Source organism: Podarcis liolepis (assembly GCF_965112155.1).
Source record: "Podarcis liolepis genome assembly, chromosome: 14".
Taxonomy (NCBI): domain Eukaryota; kingdom Metazoa; phylum Chordata; class Lepidosauria; order Squamata; family Lacertidae; genus Podarcis; species Podarcis liolepis.
The window spans coordinates 11,739,780-11,763,331 of record NC_139569.1 but is presented as its reverse complement, the minus strand read 5'-3'; the positions used below and the strand labels follow the sequence as shown (position 1 = coordinate 11,763,331).

Here is a 23,552-nt window from a genome sequence, read left to right as displayed (position 1 = left end):
TGACCACTCAGGGCTGATTTCCTTCAGAATGGATAGGTTTGATCTTCTTGCAGTCCATGGGACTCTCAAGAGTCTCCTCCAGCACCATAATTCAAAAGCATCAATTCTTCGGCGATCAGCCTTCTTTATGGTCCAGCTCTCACTTCCATGCATCACTACTGGGAAAACCATAGCTTTAACTATACGGACCTTTGTCGGTAAGGTGATGTCTCTGCTTTTAAAGATGTTGTCTAGGTTTGTCAAAATTGGGAATGGAGTACGACAAGGCTGTATATTGTCTCCCTGCTTATTCAACTTATATGCAGAATTCATCATGCGAAAAGCTGGGATGGATGAATCCCAAGCCAGAATTAAGATTGCTGGAAGAAATATCAACAACCTCAGATATGCTGTCTAGGTTTGTCATTGCTTTTCTCCCAAAAAGCAGGCGTCTTTTAATTTCGTGACTGCTGTCACCATCTGCAGTGATCATGAAAACCCAAGAAAGTAAAATCTCTCACTGCCTCCATTTCTTCCCCTTCTATTTGCCAGGAGGTGATGGGACCAGTGGCCATGATCTTAGTTTTTTTGATGCTGAGCTTCATACTATATTTTGCGCTCTCCTCTTTCACCCTCATTAAAAGGTTCTTTAATTCCTCCTCATTTCTGCCATCAAGGTTGTGTATATCGCATATATTGCAAAGGAGCAATTGAATGGGGGCTAATCCAGAAAAGGAGAGCAGAAGGAAGAGCTCGTAAGGGACAGAATCTAGAAACCAGCAAAATACCAGAGGTTGAAGGAGTGGCTGAGGGGCACTTGCATATGGAAAGTTGGGTAGATAAATAATCTAGGAGTAGTACACTGTATGGAGGGGGAGGACTACAATTCCCATCATTCCTGACCATTGGTCATGCTTCCTGGGGCTGAAGCCAAACAACATCAGGAAATCACCATGTTGGCTACCCCTAGAATAGACCTCTAGGGTCTTTCTTTTAGCTTTGGAGAAAATAATCTAGGTTAAAAACAGTAATTGATGTGAGCCAGCATGACTGTCAGTTTTTAAGCCCCCCCCCCCATCACTTTTGTTTTTTTAACACAAGACAAGCTTTCCCATCTATGTACTTCTCTTTTCTAGAAATTTAGAATCAAGCAGCCACAGTTCTAGGAAGGATTAAAAGTAAACTGTATGCTCCGAAGAGTGAGTGCACACTTGCTGCCCGGAACTGCCAACTACTTCTTCTCATTCTGCAGCAAAAAGCTCCTGACGAGCTACTTTCTATGGAATCATACCCAGTTAACAGGCCGGCCGGCCTTGCCATAATAATGTTACATCCACTTCATAATACGATTCATTGCTCCTCATTCGTCATGCTATCAACAAATAATTCTGTGCGCTGACGGAAGATTGGCCACATACAGCTGGGTAATATATTACAGTTAATAAGATGGTTACTACCCTATTTTTAACCTGGTACAACCTCAGGACGATCGGAAATGATACACCATTAGTTAATTATAGATTAAGAGGACTGCCACAAACATGCCATCTAGTTCCTACACAATCATTTGAGACAAGAGGAAACTAAGGAGCCATTGCTTGTTTTAAGAAAACAGCAGCAGCTAGACCTTATGAAGGGCTAGGAGAGATCATGAGCATTTCACACAGTATTCTGTCAGATGTCATCACAGTTCTACTTAGGCACAGTGGATCAATTCTATTTTGTTTTGTATTTCAGGCAATAATGGTGGGCAATATGCTTTAGTTGAGATTCCTGCATTGCAGGGCTTGGACTAGATGAGCACTTCCAGCTCTACAATCTTATGGTTCTAAGACAATCAGGTTTTTAGGTATAGACCTACATCTTCCCAATGCAATTGTCCTTGTTTGGATTCAAGCATGTAGGTAATAGTGAAGGTACAGAGAATTACGATGAAAGCAAGTGAAAATCAGTCTCAATGAAGAACTTATATGCATTGGTTGTCAAGGTAGATTATTTTTTACCACTGAGGAAAAAGCCACCACCATGCTGCAGAGGTTTATAACCACCACCAGACACAATTTTCACTGCCTGTTAAGAGCCAACTGTGCAGCAAAACAACAACAACAACAACAAAACACGTGTTGTGGAAAACACCCATCTATGTTGGTCAGAGAAAGCACTTACTGTCTGATACTTATTAAAGTTGCACAAAGTAAGTGTGGCTATAACTGCCTATGTTAACAGGGCTATGTAGCACAGCATGCAATTAACACCAGCTTCACATCCCACTCTCCTCACTTACAAAAGTTACGCACATCTCACATACTTGCAAGTAGCAATGTGTTTTTGCAGCCGCTAAGCCGTACATTATTCCACTTCTAAGACAAGGTTTGGTTTAATCGAAGCAGGCTGTAGCAACAGGATTTTAATTTGTATGCCCATCATTTAGAAGTGAAGTTTATGAAGGCCAGTTCCTTCCCCAAAAAGCTTACTGCACAGCTACAACAGAAATGTATTCTATGCTGGCAAGCGAAATCCTCGCCTGGATTATACATGCCACAGAATCACGACAATTTCTGACATGATGTGCTAAGCCTTCAAGCAACTGGAGTATTAACAAGTTATATTCTATAAACTATGACAACTTGAATATGCAGGAGCTTCCTGGAGACCGATTAAATACATCAGAAGAAGCATGACACAATGTAGGTACAAGTAAGTTATTGAATAGCTGCCAAGTAATTTAAGATTTTCACAGTAAAAAGGTCATGTCCTACACCCACCCCACCTCCAAAGAACAAGAAATGAAATGAAAAACTAATTAGCACGAACACCTCTAGGGACACAAGAAACTTATTGCAAAAAAAAAAAAAAATTAACTAGGCCAGACCCACAATCCACCTAATTCTTTAAGATTCTGAAAGGTCACTTGTTCCAGGAGCATTAGACAACCACAGACACTTAAACTTAGAGTAAACTCATGTAAAATAAACACACAACACACCTGTCTGTGAAGCCTGCATTTTAAACGAAATTAAAACCAACCTAGAATACAAGAAATGGCCATGCCAGGAAATGCAAACAGCTGTTTACTGCCAAATGCTGATTGTAAAAGCTGTTGTGTGTAAATGTGTAAAAACAACACAGTGAATTAGGAAATCTGTGTTAGAATGATTTCTTCCTTCCTCCTCCCCCTCCCCCTGAACAGTGCCCGATTTAGTGTGAGCTAGGATAGTTGGTCAGATATCAGATTTTTTTTCTACAGGGCCTATTTTTACAAATTCCAAGAAGACTGCACTGGTTCAAATTAACCCCCTGACAAGTCTCCAGGTCAGCCTTCCCCAACCTGGTTCCCCCACCCTCCTCTTCCCCAATCCCTTTCCCTTTTGCATAGTCTTAGCATGCAAGCCTGAGGGCAAGAACTTATTATTGAGATTTGTAAATCATTCTAGGAGCCTTTTTTTGGCCCTGCGGCGGGATAAAAATGCTTTAGATAAATGCAGATGAAAAGGTATGAAAGTTGGAAGTAAAGTATCTTTTAAAAATATAGCTACAAGGAAAAGCTTTCTGAAGCTCTAGAGCAGGTATGAGTAACCTTTGCCCCTCCAGATGTCACTAAACTACAATTCCTATCATCCATGTCAGGCTTAGGCAAACTCGGCACTACAGATGTTTTGGGACTACAACTCCCACGATCAAGTAATCAAATAATCAAGTAAACATCAAGCTCTGTGCTATTACAATGAAATGGCATTTACTCACCAAGTCACAAAACTCAAATACCAAGAGATAGGGAATGGCTTCCACACACTGCCCTGTACACTGGAGGACGTTTGGATGCTGAAGAACTCTGCAGGGAAAGAGAAACAAAGAGAGGCTCTTCAGGTCAGGCATACTCCATTTCTTTCCAGCTTTATGAGTCAAGGGGACCTGCTATTGGTAAATGAAAGGGACAGAACCACAAGCCTTCCATGCAGCAGCTAGGCATACATGAAGGAGGTAAGAGGCAGAGTGACAGTATTCAGAACGCTGCACCTGGACTGAAAAGATCAGAGTTCAGACTTTTGCTTCAGCTATAAAATCTCACTGGGTAGCCTAACTTTATTCTTTCAAGCTCACTTTTTCATGTGCTCCACAATGAGCACATTATGTGCACCACAGAAGACAAGGCTATCGGTGACCATAGTGAGAAATATGTAACGATGCATTTTCACGAAAAGCTAAGCATGCCCTCCTACTTTGCACTGCTATTGAGATGCTACTTACAAGTACGGCTCTCCATGCCTCAAAAATCGTTCTTGCTCCTTGGAACTGGCACTTGCTTTCAGCTCCTTCACAACAACTCTGGCCACGCTGGAGCCTGTGTAAACCTCCCCAAGCAAAACCTGAAAAACAAGCAGCAGGTATTTGAAAACACGGAGGAAGCCATGGTGTGCACAAGTAAAATAAAAGTCACTACAAGGCATGTGAAGAAGACGGAGGAGGCCAGGAACTTGCTTATACCATTGTTGTTGTTATTATTTTCCCACCCTTCACTGTAGGGTCTCAAGTCAAACCACTGCCTCCATCAAGCCTGGGGTGACCTACTCTGACTTGCAGCAGCTCTCTCCAGGGTCTCTAAGGCCTCGACTCTTTTTTCAATAGCTCCTTTAACAGGAGAGCACAAGAGCTGAACCTGGGGTTTCATGCATGCAGAGCATGGTCACCAGAGTGGACACTTATGGAAAGATTTCCTTAGATGTCCCAGATCACTATCATTTCACTGACTAAGCAGAGTGGAGACAGCTGCACACAGACTTCCAGTTCTCTGTACCCGTCTGGTACATGGGTTGCTCATACACAACACTGGGGCAGGGGGAGAAGAAAAGGGGTTCTTATGCCTCATAAGGGTCCCACCATGAATGGGTGTTGTGCACCTTTAATTGTTCTCCAACATCTTTAATTTGTTATCTAATCTGTCCTGCTACAGAAGTTGGCAAACTTTACACTCTTTGAGCTGGCAGCCAAATGTCAAGTTTCCAGAATGAAACACTGGACTTTGAGAAAAGTGAAGTCAGATTCAGGATAGTAGTGTATCTCAGGGCTACCCCATGAACTCTCCCAAAACCAGAAAAGGGGTGGGAAAAGGTAATCTCTCTCCCACTTCTTGTAAACTGTATTGCCTTTTGGTGGGATGCTTTCTCAGTATACAAGGACTGTAGACATCCTATAGTTCGAACTGTAAGTTTCTGCAGTTTAAGCACTCAAAACATTGTGAAGAGCTGAAGGGAAGCAGTAATAATATGCTAATTGCTGCTGCAAACACATTCTTTCGTGTTAAGAGTTTTGAGAAATAATGTTGCACCAGGTTCCATCAAAACCTGAATTTTGAAATTCAAATATCAACAGTGAAAGTTCTCCCCTAAAGCTGCTTACCGACACATGGCAAGCTCGCACTCCACAATTTATTCAAGAGCGGTTCATCATAGAATCAGAAAATTAACTGGAGAAATACAACAATCAATACAGACTTCTTACCTTTCCAAACCAGCCATTTCCAATTTCTTGGATATAGTTGAGATTTTGACGGACGACTTGGGATTTCAACCCTTCTGTTACACAAAATAAGACAATACATCAACAAGTGGCCACAATCTTGTTTTTGATTGACTACTTTTGTGCTCCCCCCACCCAAAAAAATAATGCATAATACAGTAGTTTGCTACAGTAATATGAAAACGTATTTTAAACCCCAGGTGTTTTCAAACTTCCTCTTTGCACTTTGCACGTGGAGAGAGCATACACTCGTTGTGGCCAAAGTTCTTGCGGATCGCCTCCCTGCTCCCCATTCCCTTTCTATGGTTAGGGTCACATAGTGTAGATTTACAAAGACTACTTATGTTGATAGCCATGTACATATATTTGACACACACACCCCCCCCGTGTATTACAGGATGTCCCACTCAAAAGGAGATGGAGAACCAAATTCCCAATGTAGGAGAAACCAATCTCAGGCCATGCCCACACTTTCTCAAAAAAAAGCTGGTTTCACCTTAATTCAACACCATGGGGATGACAGCCCAGCTCCAGCCTGTTTACCTATTAAAAAATCTGATGTTCAATAAGTTATTCTCAAATGTGCACAAGACCATAGCACAAGGTCCCAGGCAGTTTTTTTAAAAAAATCCCCGTAGCTCTGTCAAGTTATACATTTACATTAATGCTAATAATTGAGAACAGGGTGGCATGGCCTAAAAAGATTAAACCCTGCCCTGCGGTCCATCAACTGATGTCACTAGTGATGTCAGCTGATGGGCAGGTGGGCATGGTTTGCGGAGGCCAAATTAGATCCCCTGGAAAGCTGAGAGTGGTAAGCAGGCCAGAGGTTCCTCATTCCTGCTGTAAGCCAAGAAAAATAAAAATAAACTGCATACAAATTCTACCCAAAGCCTCTGCAAAAAATCTTATTGCTTGTTTCTTACTCCCAGTGTTGAGTGAAAGTCACTCACAACACCATCCAAGTAAAATACACGTTTAGAAAGTTTAGATTTTTTATGTTCAGATTTCCCAAATGGTAGCAAAATGAAAGCTATTTTTATCAAGTCTTCACTGTTCCCATTTAATATATTTTTAGAAGTAAGATTACGAAAGATCATCCTACCAGAATAGCATTCTGTGGGTGACTGATAAAAGGGGAAAAGGCAGAGAGGAGGGGCATCTAAAGAAGGCATGGAAAACAGGAAAATACATAATAGGCAATACCATGCTATTAAAAAAAAACCCAGTTATGTCAGGAGAAACAGAATCCTTACACTCTATCATGTATAGAGCATTATAGTTAAGAGACTGAACTGTGAGCTGTGGAAGTCTTTCCATAGCCAGCAAGTCACACTCTCAGCCTCATGTGGCTAGCTCACAAGCTGTCAGAGGATAGAAGCACACCCCCCCTTTGAAATATGTACATTTTGCTTTGGCTCTGCTATCAATACTACAACAAAGCTTCAGTCACAAGACAGAGAATCAATACTGGCCATTGACCAAGGATCAGAAACTAGTCCTGGGGTGGAAGGGATGGCATAGGGAAATGCCTTACCTGTAGGAAGCTGGAACTGTGATGGAGCTGGTAAAGAAACAGTGGGAACTGTAAGTGTGAACACTTCGGCTGGGGACTGGACAGATGGGGTGTCTTCTGCAGGTGGTGTAAAGTCTATTTCATCATCAAAATTATCTTCAAATTCCTACAGAAGTAATGAGGTCAGAAGAACAAGGAGAAATTGCCTGATTCAGAAACTTAAACCAGCACAGTATTTATTCCATGTGCCTGATGTGACCCATAATATTGGTTGAAACAATACTTGAGTTATCACACTTAAGTTACCTGCCCCAACATTTTCAGCAGCAAAGTGACAGCCCTCATTGCTGTGAAAAGGATCATTAACACTAGGCTTGCCATACGTCAGGAAAATTCCTGACATGTCTTGGGTTTTGGGTGTATAAATGGCGTCGGGGGGATTTTGCCAAATTGTCAGGGAATACCTGGATGCATGGCAAAATGATGGGGAAAGCAGTGGAAACAGCTCCAAAAGCTTATAATCACATTTTAGGGGGAGGGTTCCCCCCAAAAGCTCAACAATTTTGGGGTCTTCCTAAAAAAAAGCTTAACAAATTTACTTTTTGAAATATGGCAACCCCAATTAACACCCATGGATGTTTCACAGGTCATGGCTTTTACATGTTTTAATTAAAAAGGTGAAGAAGCTGAGAAACATTAAAGCAGTTTTGGGAAAAAGAAATCAAGTTGTAATCAGGTCACAAAGATGTAAAGTACAGCTCAGCATAGCATAAAAATATATTTATACTGAAGTTTATCAGAACGGAGGGCATGTTTACACATTAAGCTGTACATGGGATAACAGCCAAAAATTCTTTGAATCATAAGTTAAGATCTGTTTGTTGCATGGATGTAACACTATAACTGCAGAAGAAGCTCACACAACCTATGACCTTGCTGTGAAATTGTAAGGGCAAAGCAAGAAATAAATAAATAGAGCAACATTGTTTTCCTAATACTTTGCAATTGGTCTTGGTCTAGAAAGAGCCACTGCTGGTCTATACTCCAAGGAACCTATTTTTGACCATCTTTCAGCCATGTAAAGCAGCCCATGAGTGAATTATGAGATCTTGTTTTATTGAATTGCTGTTTATTGCTGCATTTTGTGCCAATATAATGCACACTATTTAAATAAATAAATAAATGAAAATTGTTAACTGAAAAAGTAATACAACTTGGAAAATAAACTTTAAAAGCTTTGTGGTGAACACTTTGAGCTGAGCCTTAAGCAAGCTTCATTCCTCCATGGAAGCAGACACATGGAAAACTGGGAACAAATGACAAATCCATGTGCATTTATGAAACTAAGATCTGAAAACGGAACCAGGATCCAAAGATATACTTTTAAGCAGGATTCTTAACAGAAGCAACTCTGCTATTGTTTCTCAGTCGCTCAATATCTTTTTGACATTCTTGCTTTTGACTTTCAGGTGTCTCCTGAAGGTCTTTTTATGCTGACAAGCATACACAGCTCTTTAAACTTCCGATCACCCAGGCATTTTAATGATTTTGCACTGTTTTCTGTTTGTGTGTACATATACTGCTGTGTATTTTATAAGACGGCTATATACTGTAGGTAGACAGATAACAAAAACAGAAGACCAGAATGAGTCACACTGGGGTGTGTGTTTTTACGTTTTGGATCCTGCTCAGGTCTTTCCTAGAAAATCCATGTGAATTTTCTGCTAAGCTTTCCACCTGTATCCCTCCTAAGAGAAACAAACTTACAGATCAGAGTATTTCTTTTGTATTTCTCTGAGTCTATTACAGATTCTCTAGTATAGATTTCCTCCTACACAGGAAGTGTCAGCTTTCACTGCGGTTTAGCTACTTTAGTGTAGCTGGAAGCGAAGGAGAATACCACAGGGATAGTTTAACATCCAAGGTAAAAAACCCCCAACCCACTAATAAAGAGATTCTTTCAAGCTCAGCATCCAAGCTCTGTTTAGCTAGGTAGCTCTGTAGAACAATATCCTGTTTGTCTCATTCTTTACATTCCAAAACCCCAAAACAATTCATACCTTCAAGTTCCCATCCTCCAGCTATGACTCTAACCTCACCAAATACTTATCTGAAATAGCCATTGCATGAAGATGTCACAAACAGTCTCACAGATATTATAGAGACTATTTTCTTAATTGAATCCCCATGACTCTTGCGCGTTGTTGCTTATTTTTTAAAAAAACAATAACATAACTTCCTCAAAGAGGGGTATTTTTCATCTATTTCAAGGCCAAATTTCCCAGCTGATAAAGAAAGAACAAGTTACAGTAGTACCTCAAGTTACAAACGCTTCAGGTCACAAACTCCTCTAACCTGAAAGTTACCTGGAGTTGAGAACTTTGCCCCAGGATGAGAATGGAAATTGTGTGCCGGCGGCGCAGTGGCAGCAAGAGGCCTCATTAGCGAAGGAACGCCTCTAGCTAAGAACAGTTTCAGGTTAAGAACGGACCTCCGGAACGAATTAAGTTCATAACTAGAGGTCCCACTGTACTTAGAATTTGGAGAACTACACATTAATGTGTGGCTTCTGTGGCCGTTTGTTACTGTCAGTTTGGCTCAGCACGGGCTGGCAAGACCCTTGCCTTAAAAAAGTTTCCCCATTTACTTGATTGCTCCAAAGCAGGCAGAAAAGCCCATACCCTGCATGTTCATACTTAAGTGCTCTGAAAATATGTTAAGTGCAAGAAGGCAAGTCATCAAACAGAATAAGTTACTCAGGACTGCACAGCAACAGTAGGTCATTAAGCAGACTTGAGAGCTACTTGTGACACCTCAAACTCCACTGATTTTGACTGACCACAGTAATGTTTGGCATTACACAGTACAATTATATATGTCTGTGTTATCAGATTCCAGTACTAAAGGGATACAAATAATTATCTCCTGTACTCACCTTGAAGTTTATCTCTTGATCTTTACAACAGGATACACAGTTCACAAGCAGAAGTACCAAGCCTAAAAGGCTGCAGGCAGAAATAATCACCAAGGAGAAGGGAACTTCAGTCACTGCTGCTTCCCCTAGAAAACCAAGGGTTGAAATAAGCATGGTGTCATATATTGGAACACAAACATGTTAACTATAGAAGAGAGAAATTTCAGAACAGTTATATACTTCTGCAGTAAGGCCGATAACATTTGTGATGCACGAGTTATATTTTTCTGGTTTTATGGATATTGATTTTATGGATATTTCTAGACTTAGGGGCTCCAAAAATAGGTATTCTCTCTCTCTTTGCCTTTACCTTTTCGCAAAACTATCATGCATTCTCAGGATTTTAAACACTGTTGAAACATCTATCATTTAGAAAGCTTGAACTTAAAAAATAAAATAAAAGCCAAATACTTCCCCATGGCACTTTGATAGTCTCAAGTAAACTATGCTGATTTCATTGGAATGTGCTGGTTCTGCAATACTGGCAGTGTATTTTAACACGTTTCACCTTCAGCTATCATATAGGGTTACCCAGTTGTCAACAAGTCAAAATTAAATAGAAAAGCATACAAGGCCCTGTTTTGGCAAAACAAGTCTGCCATGTATTAAGATAGCATTACATAAGAGATAACATGCACATACAATCCACAGCCATACGAGTTGTCATTGAATATAGACATCAAATATGCTGAATTCCTTATTTGCTGGGTATAAATACACGTTAAACACAATCACTCACATCTTTTCCTCTCGTGGAGGAAGCTAACCTGCTATTAAAGCTCTTGTTGATTAATTGATGAAGGCAGTGCAATTAAAGCTTGAAGACCTCCTGTATCAAATAAAGTTCAGAATGTACATACAAAGGTAAAAGATTATCATTGCTCTTCAGCCAAGAAAGGGTCCCACAGTGGGTGACAAATCTCAGTAACAAGACGGTCCCTGCTCTCAGTTTCACAATCTAAAAGCCAAGGCACTAACACTTAATTAACCAATACTTAGTTAAGATACTTCAACAAGATGGAAAGGCAACCACCAAGTCTTCATTTCAAATTATAAAATGAGTCTGAACTTGTTTTATCACATTTGACATGGGGACCAATAGCAAGTATTGGTTCCCATGTAGGAATAGCTTTCTTCATGGAATGGTATACATATATCAGAAATATTTTTTGATGAAAGACACTCTGGAATAAAGTATTTCTGCCTTTACTTGCATTTCTCCTAACACTTCAACCTATTCTTAGAAAGATCCCGCAACTCCTCTAAATTTCAAGTTGCAGCAAAGTCTGAGCAACTAGTTTTTTGAGGAAGTTGGCACATATTTCTGCAGCTTTTAGTGGAAGGGGGAGAGACAACTAGAACAGAACATTGTTTTAACACAAGATCAGTTCAGCTATGAGAAGAGTCACATTAACTTACAATCAGCATTTTTCAAAGACAAAGCCCCCGAGATTTTGTAAAATGTGGGAAGTGAGATGACAGGGTTGCCATTCTAAAGCAACCAGCCAACCCTAAAAGATCAAAGAGTACATCTATCTTTAAACCTCATTTCACTTGAAGGCATCCTTGCCTGCAGAAACTACATGGAAACATGCTTACACAAGTATGTATCATATTTTACTAGAAAGCCACCCTGAAGAACAGACAGGCATTAAAGCAACATGTGCATGAACATGTCTAAACCTGCATATGTAAGACGCTAACAGAGAAGGTACTAAGAAAACAGAGGCAGGTGTCCACAAAGGCCAAGAGAATTTTGACACCACACAGAAAAATGCCAATATTTATAGATGACTCTTAAAGAGATGTGCATAAAAAACCAAGCTCCTGAAAGTATTGTTGAAGAACTTGTGATACATTCCACAATGCAGGGATAAGGAACTTGTGAACCCCTAGAAGTTGTTAGACCCCAAATACCATCAGCTGTAGGTAGTGTGGTGAATAGCCAGGGATGATGGGAGTCCTTCATTCCTGTCTTAGTGTATTCAGCAACAGGATCTCATATTTTCAAATATTTCAAAGCACTCTTTCAACACACTTTGGTACCTCCTATAGCAAAAGTTGTTCAACTGTCATCTAGTGGACCCTGGAGTACCATTACTTTCGGGTAATGTAACTTTCGGGTTGCAAATGTGGCAAACCCGGAAGAGTATAGTTCCGGGTTTCGCAGCACGTACATGTGCAGAAGCGCTCTGCGCACCACGCGCGTGCACAGAAATGGTGCCTCATGTTGTGGACTTTTCGGGGTACGTAAGGACCCCCGGAACGAATTAAGTTCATATCCAGAGGGCCCACTGTGTATTAAGCAATAAAACAAATCTACTCAGGACAAAAAGTAGAGCAGTTACCAAAATATTTGCATGCACACACAAACCCCCAGAGACTCTGAAGATGCACGCTATCTTTCCATACAGGAAAGGCTATTCAGTGCTGGAAGATGTGGAAGGATGTGGAAAGCTCTCGTGGAGTAAGAAAGATAACTGCAGGGATGAACAGACTAGATTCTCTCACCAGTCCATGAACAAAGTTGCAACCCTAGCAAGTATGTCCCAGTATCTTCAAAATAACATCATCTACTGCAAATAGAGCTGAGTACATGCTAATTTGTTTCTACAGTCTGAACTCCAACTGCTTGATTCACCTAAAACACACAAGAAGTAGGTTTAACCTAACAAACAGGCTTGTCAACAAAGTCAGGTGGCTCAGCAGTATCAGTTACCTCTTTGACCATGGTCAAATATTCTCTCAAATATCGTTGTACATTACATCAGGGTTGCTCTGATGAGAAGCTAAACTGCAACACCTATCAGCTAAAAGGCACAACTTCTATAAGCAATATAGCTCTATAACTCAATTAGTAAAGTAATATCAAAATTACTTAATGAGTTTCACAGTTGACTAGTTTTGAGCTTCACAGTCCCCAAGCTGTCTGGGAACAGGATATTTCAAGAACTGTCAACTCTTGTGTAAACCTGCCCAGTTACTAAGATCAAAGGTCCAACCGAGTTACTGCCCCTTTTGAGAGGTGATGGGTGGCTACCTGGGTTAGGACCTTCTCAGTGGTGGTCCCTCAGCTATTCACTACCAGTTCCCCTGATGTTCTTTAGGACAAAAGAACGTCTTGATTTCCTAGGCTTTGAAGGGTTTTGTTGCTTTCAGTAAGGCTACTATACTAATGAACCAACACAGCTTCCTACAACTCTTGGCACCAGCCTCATGTGAATAAGCATCCACTTGCATGAGTCTTCCTCATTCTCTTCTCATCCCTTCTCCAATCCCCCACAAAAGATTTTGGGTGTGCAGAGCAGACACCACTGGATCTCTCCCTTTGATGTTTAATATCTAACTGCTCTAATGCCAATAAATATTTCTGGAAAACATGAGGCACCTACGTAACACAGAGTACCATGGGCATCCCACCATCATCCCCTGGTCTCAGTGTCTTCTTCATTAGACATTAAATTTAGGTCAACGTATTTCTATTGAAAATGTGTGATGTATTTCTTCCCCATCATTGGTAATGACTGGAACACATTCAATAGTTATAATTAAAAATAGAAAAAGGGAAGATAATTAAAGGCAACAGTTCCAAAATAAGCAAGGCATTATAATTTTCTTAAGTCAGTAAGATAGACTTCAGGATAATTTTGAGTTAATGAGGGCAGACATGAATATGAAGTTTTAATTTAAGTTGTACCTGTATCCAGCTAACATTTACTCTCAGTAGAACCACTGAAATTACTACATCCAAATTAGTAATAATGCACATTTATTTCAATTAGTGCCACTTAGAGTAGATGTTGGATAGAACCCAGGATCTGTATTTTAACACAAGAGGCTTGTCAACAGGCACTTGTCAACAGAAAAGGAAGTGAAGAGGCACCAGGATCTTTGCTAAACTGTGCATGTTTTCTCTCACACACCATCATCATGTCACAGTAGTCAAATATTTCTATACATAGGTAAGCAGGAATAAAAACTGAATGTGGGCTACTGACATTTCTGGATTTACTTGCAAGTGTAGATTACAACCAAATCTACTAATTTGCTTACTAATATAAATTCATTAGAAAATGGTTCTATAATGAGGAGTTACATGCACTAATAGAGTATTATACCACACAACATAGAAGAGTGTAGCACAGTCCAGGTACACAGAGGTTGCCAGCTCAATGTGACAGAGCAATCCTATGAATGTTTAGTCGGAAGTAAGCCACATGCTCACTGAGGTTTACGCCATCATAAATGCATTTATGATTGCAGCCTGAGTCAACCATTTTACTGGATTTAGTAAGCCAATTACATCACACAGCTGGGTCTAAAACAACCTTGTCAGAAACCTGCTGTGAAGCTAATGCAAAGCACAGACTAATTCAATATACTTTGGCAATTAGGCCAACTCTCTGGCTAAATGTAGCTATCGCACCAGGCCACTGCTTCTGTTACACATACTTTAGAACCCCAACCATGGGTTGAGTGTTCAAGCACACAACAAGAAAATTATGGTTCCAATCTGTCATGTCCACTTTATCCTCCATCATCTGAGCAGCACTCAGGTTTCTAAATTCATTCCCACCTGAACGGTGCTGCAGCCTCCAAAAGCAGGCAGTAATTCTTATTTTGTCACATCAAACAATGATTAACATACAACAGTGTAGTATCTGAACTTGAGCTCAAGAGCTTCTGCATCGGCACTAACTTCAGCTTCCAAATGACTATCCAGCTGGCAATGTCTATAAAGAAGCAAATTCAAAACAGCACATGCAGGAAATTTCACTTGAAATAGCACCGTGCTTTGGAGACAACCAAGTCACTTCATTATTATATACACAGCTAATATAAACACTGTAATATCTTCAGGGGTAGTTAAGAATTTAGATAACAAAAGTACCATAATTTTCTGTCTATAGGACGCCCCCCGTGTATTAGACACTCCTTATTTGGGGGGGGGGACTCAAATTTAAGAAAATGGGGAGAAATGGCCCAGAGTATAAGATGCCCCCCAATTTTTGACATTATTTTTTAGGGGAAAATCCTAGTCTTATACACGAAAAAAAAAGGTATTTTAAAATCTTAAACCACATCAGCAGCTATGAAAGCCACAGAGAGTTGAAGCTCATTTTCACTTCTGTTTTCCCAATTCCTGTGAACAGAACATGAGGATCAGAAGAAGCAGGTCAATCCCACCCCCACTGAACCTTTAAAAATATTTCAGCAACAGCACAATCAAGGACAGAATGGGGCAGGGAGCAATACAGGTAAGAAGCAGAAATCTGACCTGCAACATAGCTAGAAAAATGCAGAGCTATAAAGCTAGAGAAATGCAGAGCTGTAACATAGCAGGCAAGCCTTCACTACTGTAACTTGCAAAAATGTAAGTTACCAGGCAAAAGGAATGGCCTGCACCTCCCACAGGTCCTACAAAACAACCCATATATCCCTCTCTCATCTTGACTTTCCCCCTTTAAATTCTATACAAATCCAGATACTAACTCATGCAACTTAAAAGATTTATGCAAAATGGTATATAACTTGCTCCTAGTTTTGTGGCACAGAGTATACCCAGCCTTGACTACAATGAACACTAGACCAACTTAAAAGCCCTTGAAAATGGTCACAAGGATTTGGGGAGCTGCTAGCCCCTGCCAGAACTGCTTGCCTTGCTGAACAGACGGCTTGGCAGAGAATAGAAAAGCAATTTGCCAAGCCAGACACCCCCATTAAGGTGTTAATTTGATTTGTAACATGCCCTATCACCCAGGCTTGGAGTTAATTTCTTTTTTAAGCATCCACAAAACTCCATTTATTGAAACATGACTCTCATGCTACCCTGTTCCCAGTTTATAGAACATGCTCAGAGTTTGGTTTCCCTGAATTATCAGGTTGATGCAGAGCTGGTAAACCAAAGAAGCATTCTGCATTAACAGCAAGGTAACAATGCACCTCTTACACCTACAGATAAAAATACCTTCACACTGTTCAGAAAGAACAAAATGAACTCTTTAAATACAGAAGTGGGAATATTACTGCCTAGAAAATTAAAGCTTACTTCAATTTCCACAATAAGTTTTCAGCATGGCTGTTTGGTAAAGCAGAACATCTGGAGAGATGTGTACACGGAAACATACTGGGAAATTATAGCCAACCATGACTCCCTAGCACATTGCTACCCTTGTTTATAAATGCATATGGTTCTCTTAACATTGCAATAATCACCAAGCAATGCACAGCAGTTCTTGACAGAAGCAGAAATAAAGCATCTCCACTGCAGCAGTACATTTTACACACTTGACTTTGTGCAACGGAAAATAAATTTATTGTTGGTTTGGAGGCAGAAGAAGGGGCTTCAAATCCGTTTTCACCTATGCTGCTGAGCGAAATGTCAATCCTTTGTAAACTAAAAAGACCTGCATAGATGACAGAATGTGGGGAATTTTCAAAATTATACTTTGTATGTGAACATTTTCAGCAAAAGGAAAATTAGGTGATTATGTTAGTGCCAAAACCCACAGATTAGGGTTGGGAACCTTAAATGCTCACTGGCCTAACTGTTTGTAACTGATCTTATACGAACCTGTGAGAAAAGTTGGGGGGGGGGCACTTTCATACAAGTTCTTATAAGGAGAGAGGGGGAGTCAGACTGGAGCGTGACCAAAGGCCTGGCAGAACAGCTCCGTCTTGCAGTTCCTGCAGAAAGATGTCAGATCCTGCAGGGGCCCTGGTCTCTTTTGGCATAGCATTCCACCAGGTCAGGGCCACGGCTGAAAAGGCCTTGGCTCTGATTGAGGCCAGTCTAATCTCCTTGAGGCTCGGGACCTCCAAGATGTTATTATTTGCAGACCGTAAGGTCCTCTGTGGGGCATACCAGGAGAGGCGGTCCCTTAGGTATAATAAAATATTTTGGTTGTTTACTGAGTGGGGAGCAATTAATGCCCAAACCACAAGATAGCTCTAATAGTTACCCCAGCAGCTATATAGACTCAGTTCAGAAGCAGCAGAAACATGTCTTCTGCTCACATGCTCCCCCTTCCCTTATTTCATGTACTATGGAAGGAGACTCAAATCTCCTGCCTTTGAATTTACCACAATTCCCCAGGATGTCCAAATGCAGGAAACGGTAGATTGTGTACACTGTAAACTTTTCACCACAGTGTGAGACCAAGCCAGGATCTAAAACTAAGGATTGATTCTGACTTGTTTCACTAAGCATAGTTTAAGTCACTGTTACCCAGGGTTTTGACATCTCAGAAAATTGTGATTAGTTCAGAAGCAGCACACAAAAGACAAGGAGGTGCAAGTGTGTGGGTCCAAGGCTCACATAGGCTTGCCTAAGTTGAAGGAAATCGTGGTTTCTTACAACTGGGCTGCAATGTTACCAATATTACTTGCTCAATGACAGTCACAGAAAAACCTGAGCTGTGGATACACCTAATTTTAAAGCTGTACATGAACTATAGACAGACACCACTACCTTTAAGATGAACTAAGGGTGCTCTCCTAATTAATCAACACCTGTATGTCATGACTGAACATGTGGGACCCTCAGTAGCTATGTAACAAATGTGGAAGTTCCTTTCTAATTCAAGTGTGAATATTTTCCAGCAACACTGCAAGACAGGGTTAGGGAATCCAGCAGCCCTCCAGATGCTGGGACCACAACTCCTAGCAGCACCATCCAGCATGGTCATTGGTTAGGTTTGATGACAGGTGTTGTTCAGCAGGACGTAAGAGGGCCGGAGGCTCCCGACCCCTGATATAAGACTTACCCTGTTTGGTCTGGCTTTTAACAGCCACAACCAAGTCATTTTAACGAGGTTTTAATATTTCATATTGTAAATAGAATACTTTAATGTCTTCATGCTTTTGGTTTTAAAGCTTATTGTTGGAATGGGGAAATATAATTCAAATTGGCAGAAGTCTTCAAAAAGAAAACATGAGAGACAGTTCTGAGCCATTAAGTCTATGCTGTAGCATAAGGTATATGTACACAGGAGAAAAATACTACGCTTAAAGGATGCAGTCCAATAGAAGTGGCAGAGAAGATATGCAAAAGAACTGCAGCAGCAGAGGAACAAAAGATTATACTAACAGTAAGCAGGAAAGGACTCTGCAACGTACAATGTGTGCCAGGCCCAAAATTAAAGTCACAGTATGGAAAGAACACTGCATGCCTCTCAAACTCAGCAGGTTACAGCAGTTATGTATGACTAAAATCTGGGAAGAAGCCATCCAAATCATCCAGCCATCCAAATCATCAAGAGATTAGGGATAACTTTTATTTTAGCATGACATAAATGTGATGTTTGAGAGACCATGAACACATGATCAGCACACATGATGCTGTTCCTTAGACAACAGTGCAACTCTGAGTGCATAAGTGAGTTCAGCTGAGAAAGAAATGATGATGATTACTGCTTCTGGACATATATTCCCTTTCTTACAAAACACAGCATCCGACCAGCTGAAGTTTACATTACTTTGTGTCCAGCCACACCACATTCCCATTTTGTAAGGCAGTATCTGTTTCCGTTTCCGTGTGCTGCGCTGGTGCTGGCTCGCCAGAGCAGCTTCGTCACGCTGGCCACATGACCCGGAAGTGTCTCTGGACAGCGCTGGCTCCTGGCCTCTTAAGTGAGATGGGCGCACAACCCTAGAGTCAGACACGACTGGCGCGCACGGGCAGGGGTACCTTTACCTTTATCTGCCACAGTGTTGACCATTCTGGCTGGGGCTTGATGGGAGCTGGGGCCCAACAACACTGGGAGAGCACCATGATAGCTACTTCCACTGTAAAAGAAGCCTGTGCACAGCTATTCCATTGATTCTTCATCTATGTAATTGTATCAGAGAAGGGATATACTTCAGTGGTAGAGCACATGCTTTGCATGTGAAGCTGTTGGTTAGAGCATGTTCTGATAATTCCAAGGTTACAGGTTCGATTCCCGTATGGGACAGCTGCATATTCCTGCCTTGCAGGGATGATCCTCAGGGTCCCTTCCAACACTACAATTCTATGATTCTATGAGTTCCAGGTTAGATTCCCGACACCTCAAGGTAAGGACAGGTAAAGACTCCTATGTGAACCCCTGGAGATCCACACCAACCAATGAACAATATAGAGCTAGGTGGGCAAAGGTCTGACTATATACAGTACAACTTTTTTCACTCTTAGCACTTCCATGATGGGATTCAAACCTGCCTAGAAGCCTTACATTTGATCTGAAGGCTCTGCCTCCTAATTCAGATGTTTGCTGTGCTTTTTCGGTAAAGCATTCTGCGCAAGCTTAGTTGCAGTACTGCTACTTCACCTATTCCTTCCTTGTATTTCCACAGTTCTTCACAGCAATTTTACCACCTGTGCTCTCCATAACCACAACCTCCTAGGAACATTCTCAGGATCACTGCCCCTTAATAAAACATGGGGGAGTCCCATGCCCAACACAATTTTTTAAAAAGTATTTCCTACAGTGCAGACACCCTCCCCACCACCATTTGGTTTTAACACAGCTCTTCTTATTTCTATTCCACATCACAGAATATATATGCACACACAGAAGGCTCAAAGGTGATTTTCTGTGTCATGTGAAAGTGCCCTTTGACCACCTGGTAGCAGAATGGACTTTCCCTAGCATTTGGAATTAAGAATGTAGTTCACTTCAGTGACTGCAGGCACTATTTCTAGCGGACCAGATAAAAAGGAGAACAAGGCTTCTCTGCCTGTAATAGTGGCATACCAGAGGGAAGTTCAAGAGGTACAACTTCACATACAACAAGCTAAACCAGCTGAGGAAACTGTCAAATAGAAGTAAGAGAAACTATACCTGCTGAAAATCCCTCAATTAAATATCTATTAAAGGGTCTGGGGCATTGTTCTCCCTTGCATCTGATCACCATAGCACCGAACCAGGAGAGAGGCAATTCTTACAGCTTAAATTACTCAAGTGTAACACAGTTAGCATTTGTAAACCAGCAGCTCAGTTCAATGCATGTATACTTGGAAGCAAGGCCCACTGTGTTAAATAAGGCTTACTCCCACTTCCCAATTATGTCTGCATAGAATTGTAGCTTTATCGTAGGCAGTGGTGGTTGGTGTCATTGGGGCCAGTAGGAGTGAAGGCAGGGAGCCTGAATAGTAGGTGGGACTAAAACCCGTGACAGGCAGAGCCAACTAATGCTACTTTTGTCCCCCACCTCTTTTCTGAGTTCTACAAGGGAACACTGAAACTAAGGAGGATGACGTTTTCAGTAAAGGCCCCTCTGTGTAAGTAAGAAGGCAGGCAGGTAGGGGCTGGCTGACAGTAAACTGGGGTTGGTGGGGCAGTGCCCAATTTCCCCTAAAAGACTAGTCTCCACAGAGTTAAGGGGAAATTTGTTAGAAGGAAATTATACTTTAAAACTGAAATACATTTCTCAGGCAACAAACAAGTAGCAGCTCAGCTTTGTCAGTTTCAAGGTAACTGCACTTCCTGTTTCCTTGTGGACACAAGAGGCTCCAAGTGAAAGCTACCGCCCTGCCACCGTGCTTCATGCTTCCCTTCTCTCTTGCCTATACACAAACCCCTGAAACACATCTGGGTGCTGCTAATCTCAAACTGACAGATACCCCTCCTGTCTAGCAGAGTGAATAGCTGCTGTTGACCTGTGGTCACATTTTTTACACCAATAAAATGTTTCGTGCCTGTGTTGCATTCTTTCTCCATAATCTTCATTCCAAAAACCTCGATGTAAGCGTGGAATGACTTTTGCTGGAAGCAACAACAACAACAAAAGATCCAATAGCTTGGGGAAAACTGTAGGGGAAATGCCATACATACTTGCAGAAATGTATATTTAATTTCAACTGTGTTTCAGACCAAGTATAATGTCCAAGATATACAGCTATAGACATGGCAGAAGATTACTCTGTCAAAAGGGCAAAACAGATCCAACTGCCTTACTTATCTGTAAAGCAGTTCTTCCCCTTGGAGAGACTGACATTTGAAACACCTCTGGAAATTATTCCTTTACAATGTGTAATTTCACTGAAGAAGATATATCCATGAGATGTGGCAATGGCCAGTGGCTGCTCCAGAGGATAGTTTTAAAATGGCTTTTGAAAGATTAGATAAATCCATGAAGGATAGGTCTATCAGCAGGTTCAGAGGTAATATGGCACTAAATGACGGTTGCAGGGAACAAACAGTGAGGGAGGGATTGTGTCTTTATGCCCACCTTGTGGGCTTTATTTGAAGGATTAAAAGGACCCTTGGTCTGAGTCATTATAGCTAATCTTCAACTACGCTATTAGACACATTATGTATACACTCAGAACGAGTACAGGGAAATTTTGCCCAACAAAAGAGAAATCTTTATGTATATGAAAAAGGAAATTGATCCTGGTCATCTATGAATACTGGCGGTCACATATATGGGAATTTCTTACATACATGATGGGCAAAAAGCCTTATTGCACCTGTAAAAGATTCATTGCAGCAGTTTTCATGAACTTTCACTCCAGAGGCATGGTTGTCTGTTATTTATATACCAAACACAAGGGTACAAGAGAAAATGTAAATGAGGCCATACAACCATTAAATGCAAGAGGCATAGTAGGTCTGTGAAACTGCTACACAAGATCTAAGTTTGCATATGAAATAAGAACTGTGGTCATTCTTAACAGTAACAGCTGACAACATAGCCTTCCTTTTACCTCATTTTTTCTTTATGTCTGTGTGCAATTGCAATTGTGAGAGATACGGAAGTGTGTACAGAGACAGAGACACAGCATTTCCAACATTCTTCTCTCCCCCTCTGTTTCCCTATTGCGAAGCAGGGACTTATGCACATCATCTATGTATAAACGATGATACTGAGGTATAATAATAATGTTATATGGTACAATATCATGAGGTATAAAGATTAATATATAATGACATACACAGTGCCATTATAAGTGTTAGACTAGGCCTGAGAAGACACAAGTTTCCATTCAGTCACAACAGTCACTGCCAGTGCTACCAAGGCAAGATTGGGGGCAGAAGTGAGCAGGGCCCCCCAACGCAAGAGGGGTAGGCTACCTTATCCTGAAATGACTGAAGTAATGCAATACCATCTAAAGAGGGACACACACCCCTTCCCAATAGGGCCATCAGCTCCAGAGTTTAAAACTGCCTGTGTCAGGTAACCTTGGACCAGCCTAGCCTATCTCAAAAGGTTCTTGTTAAGATAAAATTGAAGAGGAAAGAGAAGACCACCATGTCGGCTGCCCTGAGCTCCTTAATGGCAGGATAAAGAGGATAAATATATAAAACACACACACAGCTACACGGCCTCCAGGCCACCAAAAAGGAAAGAAAAATCTGCTACTAACAATTAGCATTTAAAGTGCCACCAGGCACCCCACCCCATCACATCCACAATCACCTGGGTTTCATCTTATGATGTATCAGTTTTAACACAGAGAGAACTGGAGCCAGATTCAGTTGGACTTAAAGGCTGGCTTGGCCCCATTGTTTTCAGTGGGGCAGCAGCTTAACAGCTGAATCCTCACTGATGTCAGTGGGTCTACCCTAAAACTGAGTGAGGTTGGGGGGCAGCCCAGAGGCTGCCTCCCTGTCTCCCCACCCCCTTACCTTTCCTATGTTCCTTCTTGCCTTTAGCAGCTCAAGCCCCACGGACAGCAATTGGCCTACTTTAAATATGGGGGGGCGTCTGGGCCCAACCGTAAAGGTTGCCCCCGCTGAACTGAAGGCTTTAAGTAACGTCAGTTGGTCTTCCCCAAACATGGACCCAACCCAGAGGGGTCGCCTGTCTCCCTTCCTCTGCTTCTCTCCTGGCCTGCCACTGAGTTCCATAGGTCTGCACCTTGAACAGGATCCGACCCCCTCGCCCGCTTCCCGGGTCGGTCTCTCACCTGCTTGCGGAAGAGGAGCCGCCTCGCCGCCTCCCAGCAACGCCGACAGGAAGCAGCAGAAGAAGAGGCCGAGCCAGGGGGGCAGAGGCCGGCCCAGCCCCCCGCTGGCCCCCCGGAACCGCCGCCGGCGCCTGCCCCGCATCGCGCCCTCAGCGCCGCCCGCCGCCAGGCCTGCCGGCGCCCTCCGCGTCTCCCCTCAGCCCTCGCGGCAAGGCCGTCCCCGGCATCGGTTCCCGCCGAAACAGCGATAAAGAAGCAGGAGCAGGAGGGGGGGAAATGTTCCCGCTCGCCTCACGCAGCCCAGCCGTCCGCACCGGCGACAGCAGCAGCGACAGCGCCTCTCGCCGCCGCCATCTTCCGGGCTACCTGAGAGGGCGGGGCGGGGCGCCGGAGGAGATTGGCACGCCTCTGCGCCAACCGCCGCCAGGTCCGCTCCAGAGGAGGCGGTGGCGATGACGGGGTCGACTCGAGCCGGCTCGATGGGCTCGGCCAATCGGATTCGCAGTAGTCAAAGGGCGGGCTTGTTCCGGAATTGGCAGGCGGAGTGACCAATGAAGCCTCTCCTTTACATTTATCTAAAAAAAAAAATATCGGCGAAGGTGTGCTGCACCGTGTGTTATATGCCGAGGGCGTTAGTTCCGTGATTGGCAGCCAGTTCCGCCAATCGTGGCGAC

At 42.2% G+C, this 23,552-nt stretch overlaps 1 protein-coding gene across 1 annotated transcript in view; it reads right to left on the bottom strand.

Annotated features, from left to right (window-relative positions):
* Positions 1–23,265, bottom strand: part of LMTK2 (lemur tyrosine kinase 2) — a 45,271-nt gene extending 22,006 nt beyond the window's left edge. Inside the window, exons 1-6 of the mRNA XM_083474149.1 lie at positions 22,879–23,265; positions 9,948–10,072; positions 7,034–7,178; positions 5,479–5,552; positions 4,228–4,346; positions 3,724–3,811 (exon numbers count right to left, since the gene is read on the bottom strand). Coding sequence (XP_083330275.1) covers positions 3,724–3,811; positions 4,228–4,346; positions 5,479–5,552; positions 7,034–7,178; positions 9,948–10,072; positions 22,879–23,020 — 693 coding nt within the window. The 5' untranslated portion in view covers positions 23,021–23,265. The remainder of the gene's footprint in view (positions 1–3,723; positions 3,812–4,227; positions 4,347–5,478; positions 5,553–7,033; positions 7,179–9,947; positions 10,073–22,878) is intronic.
* Positions 23,266–23,552: the final 287 nt, after the last annotated feature.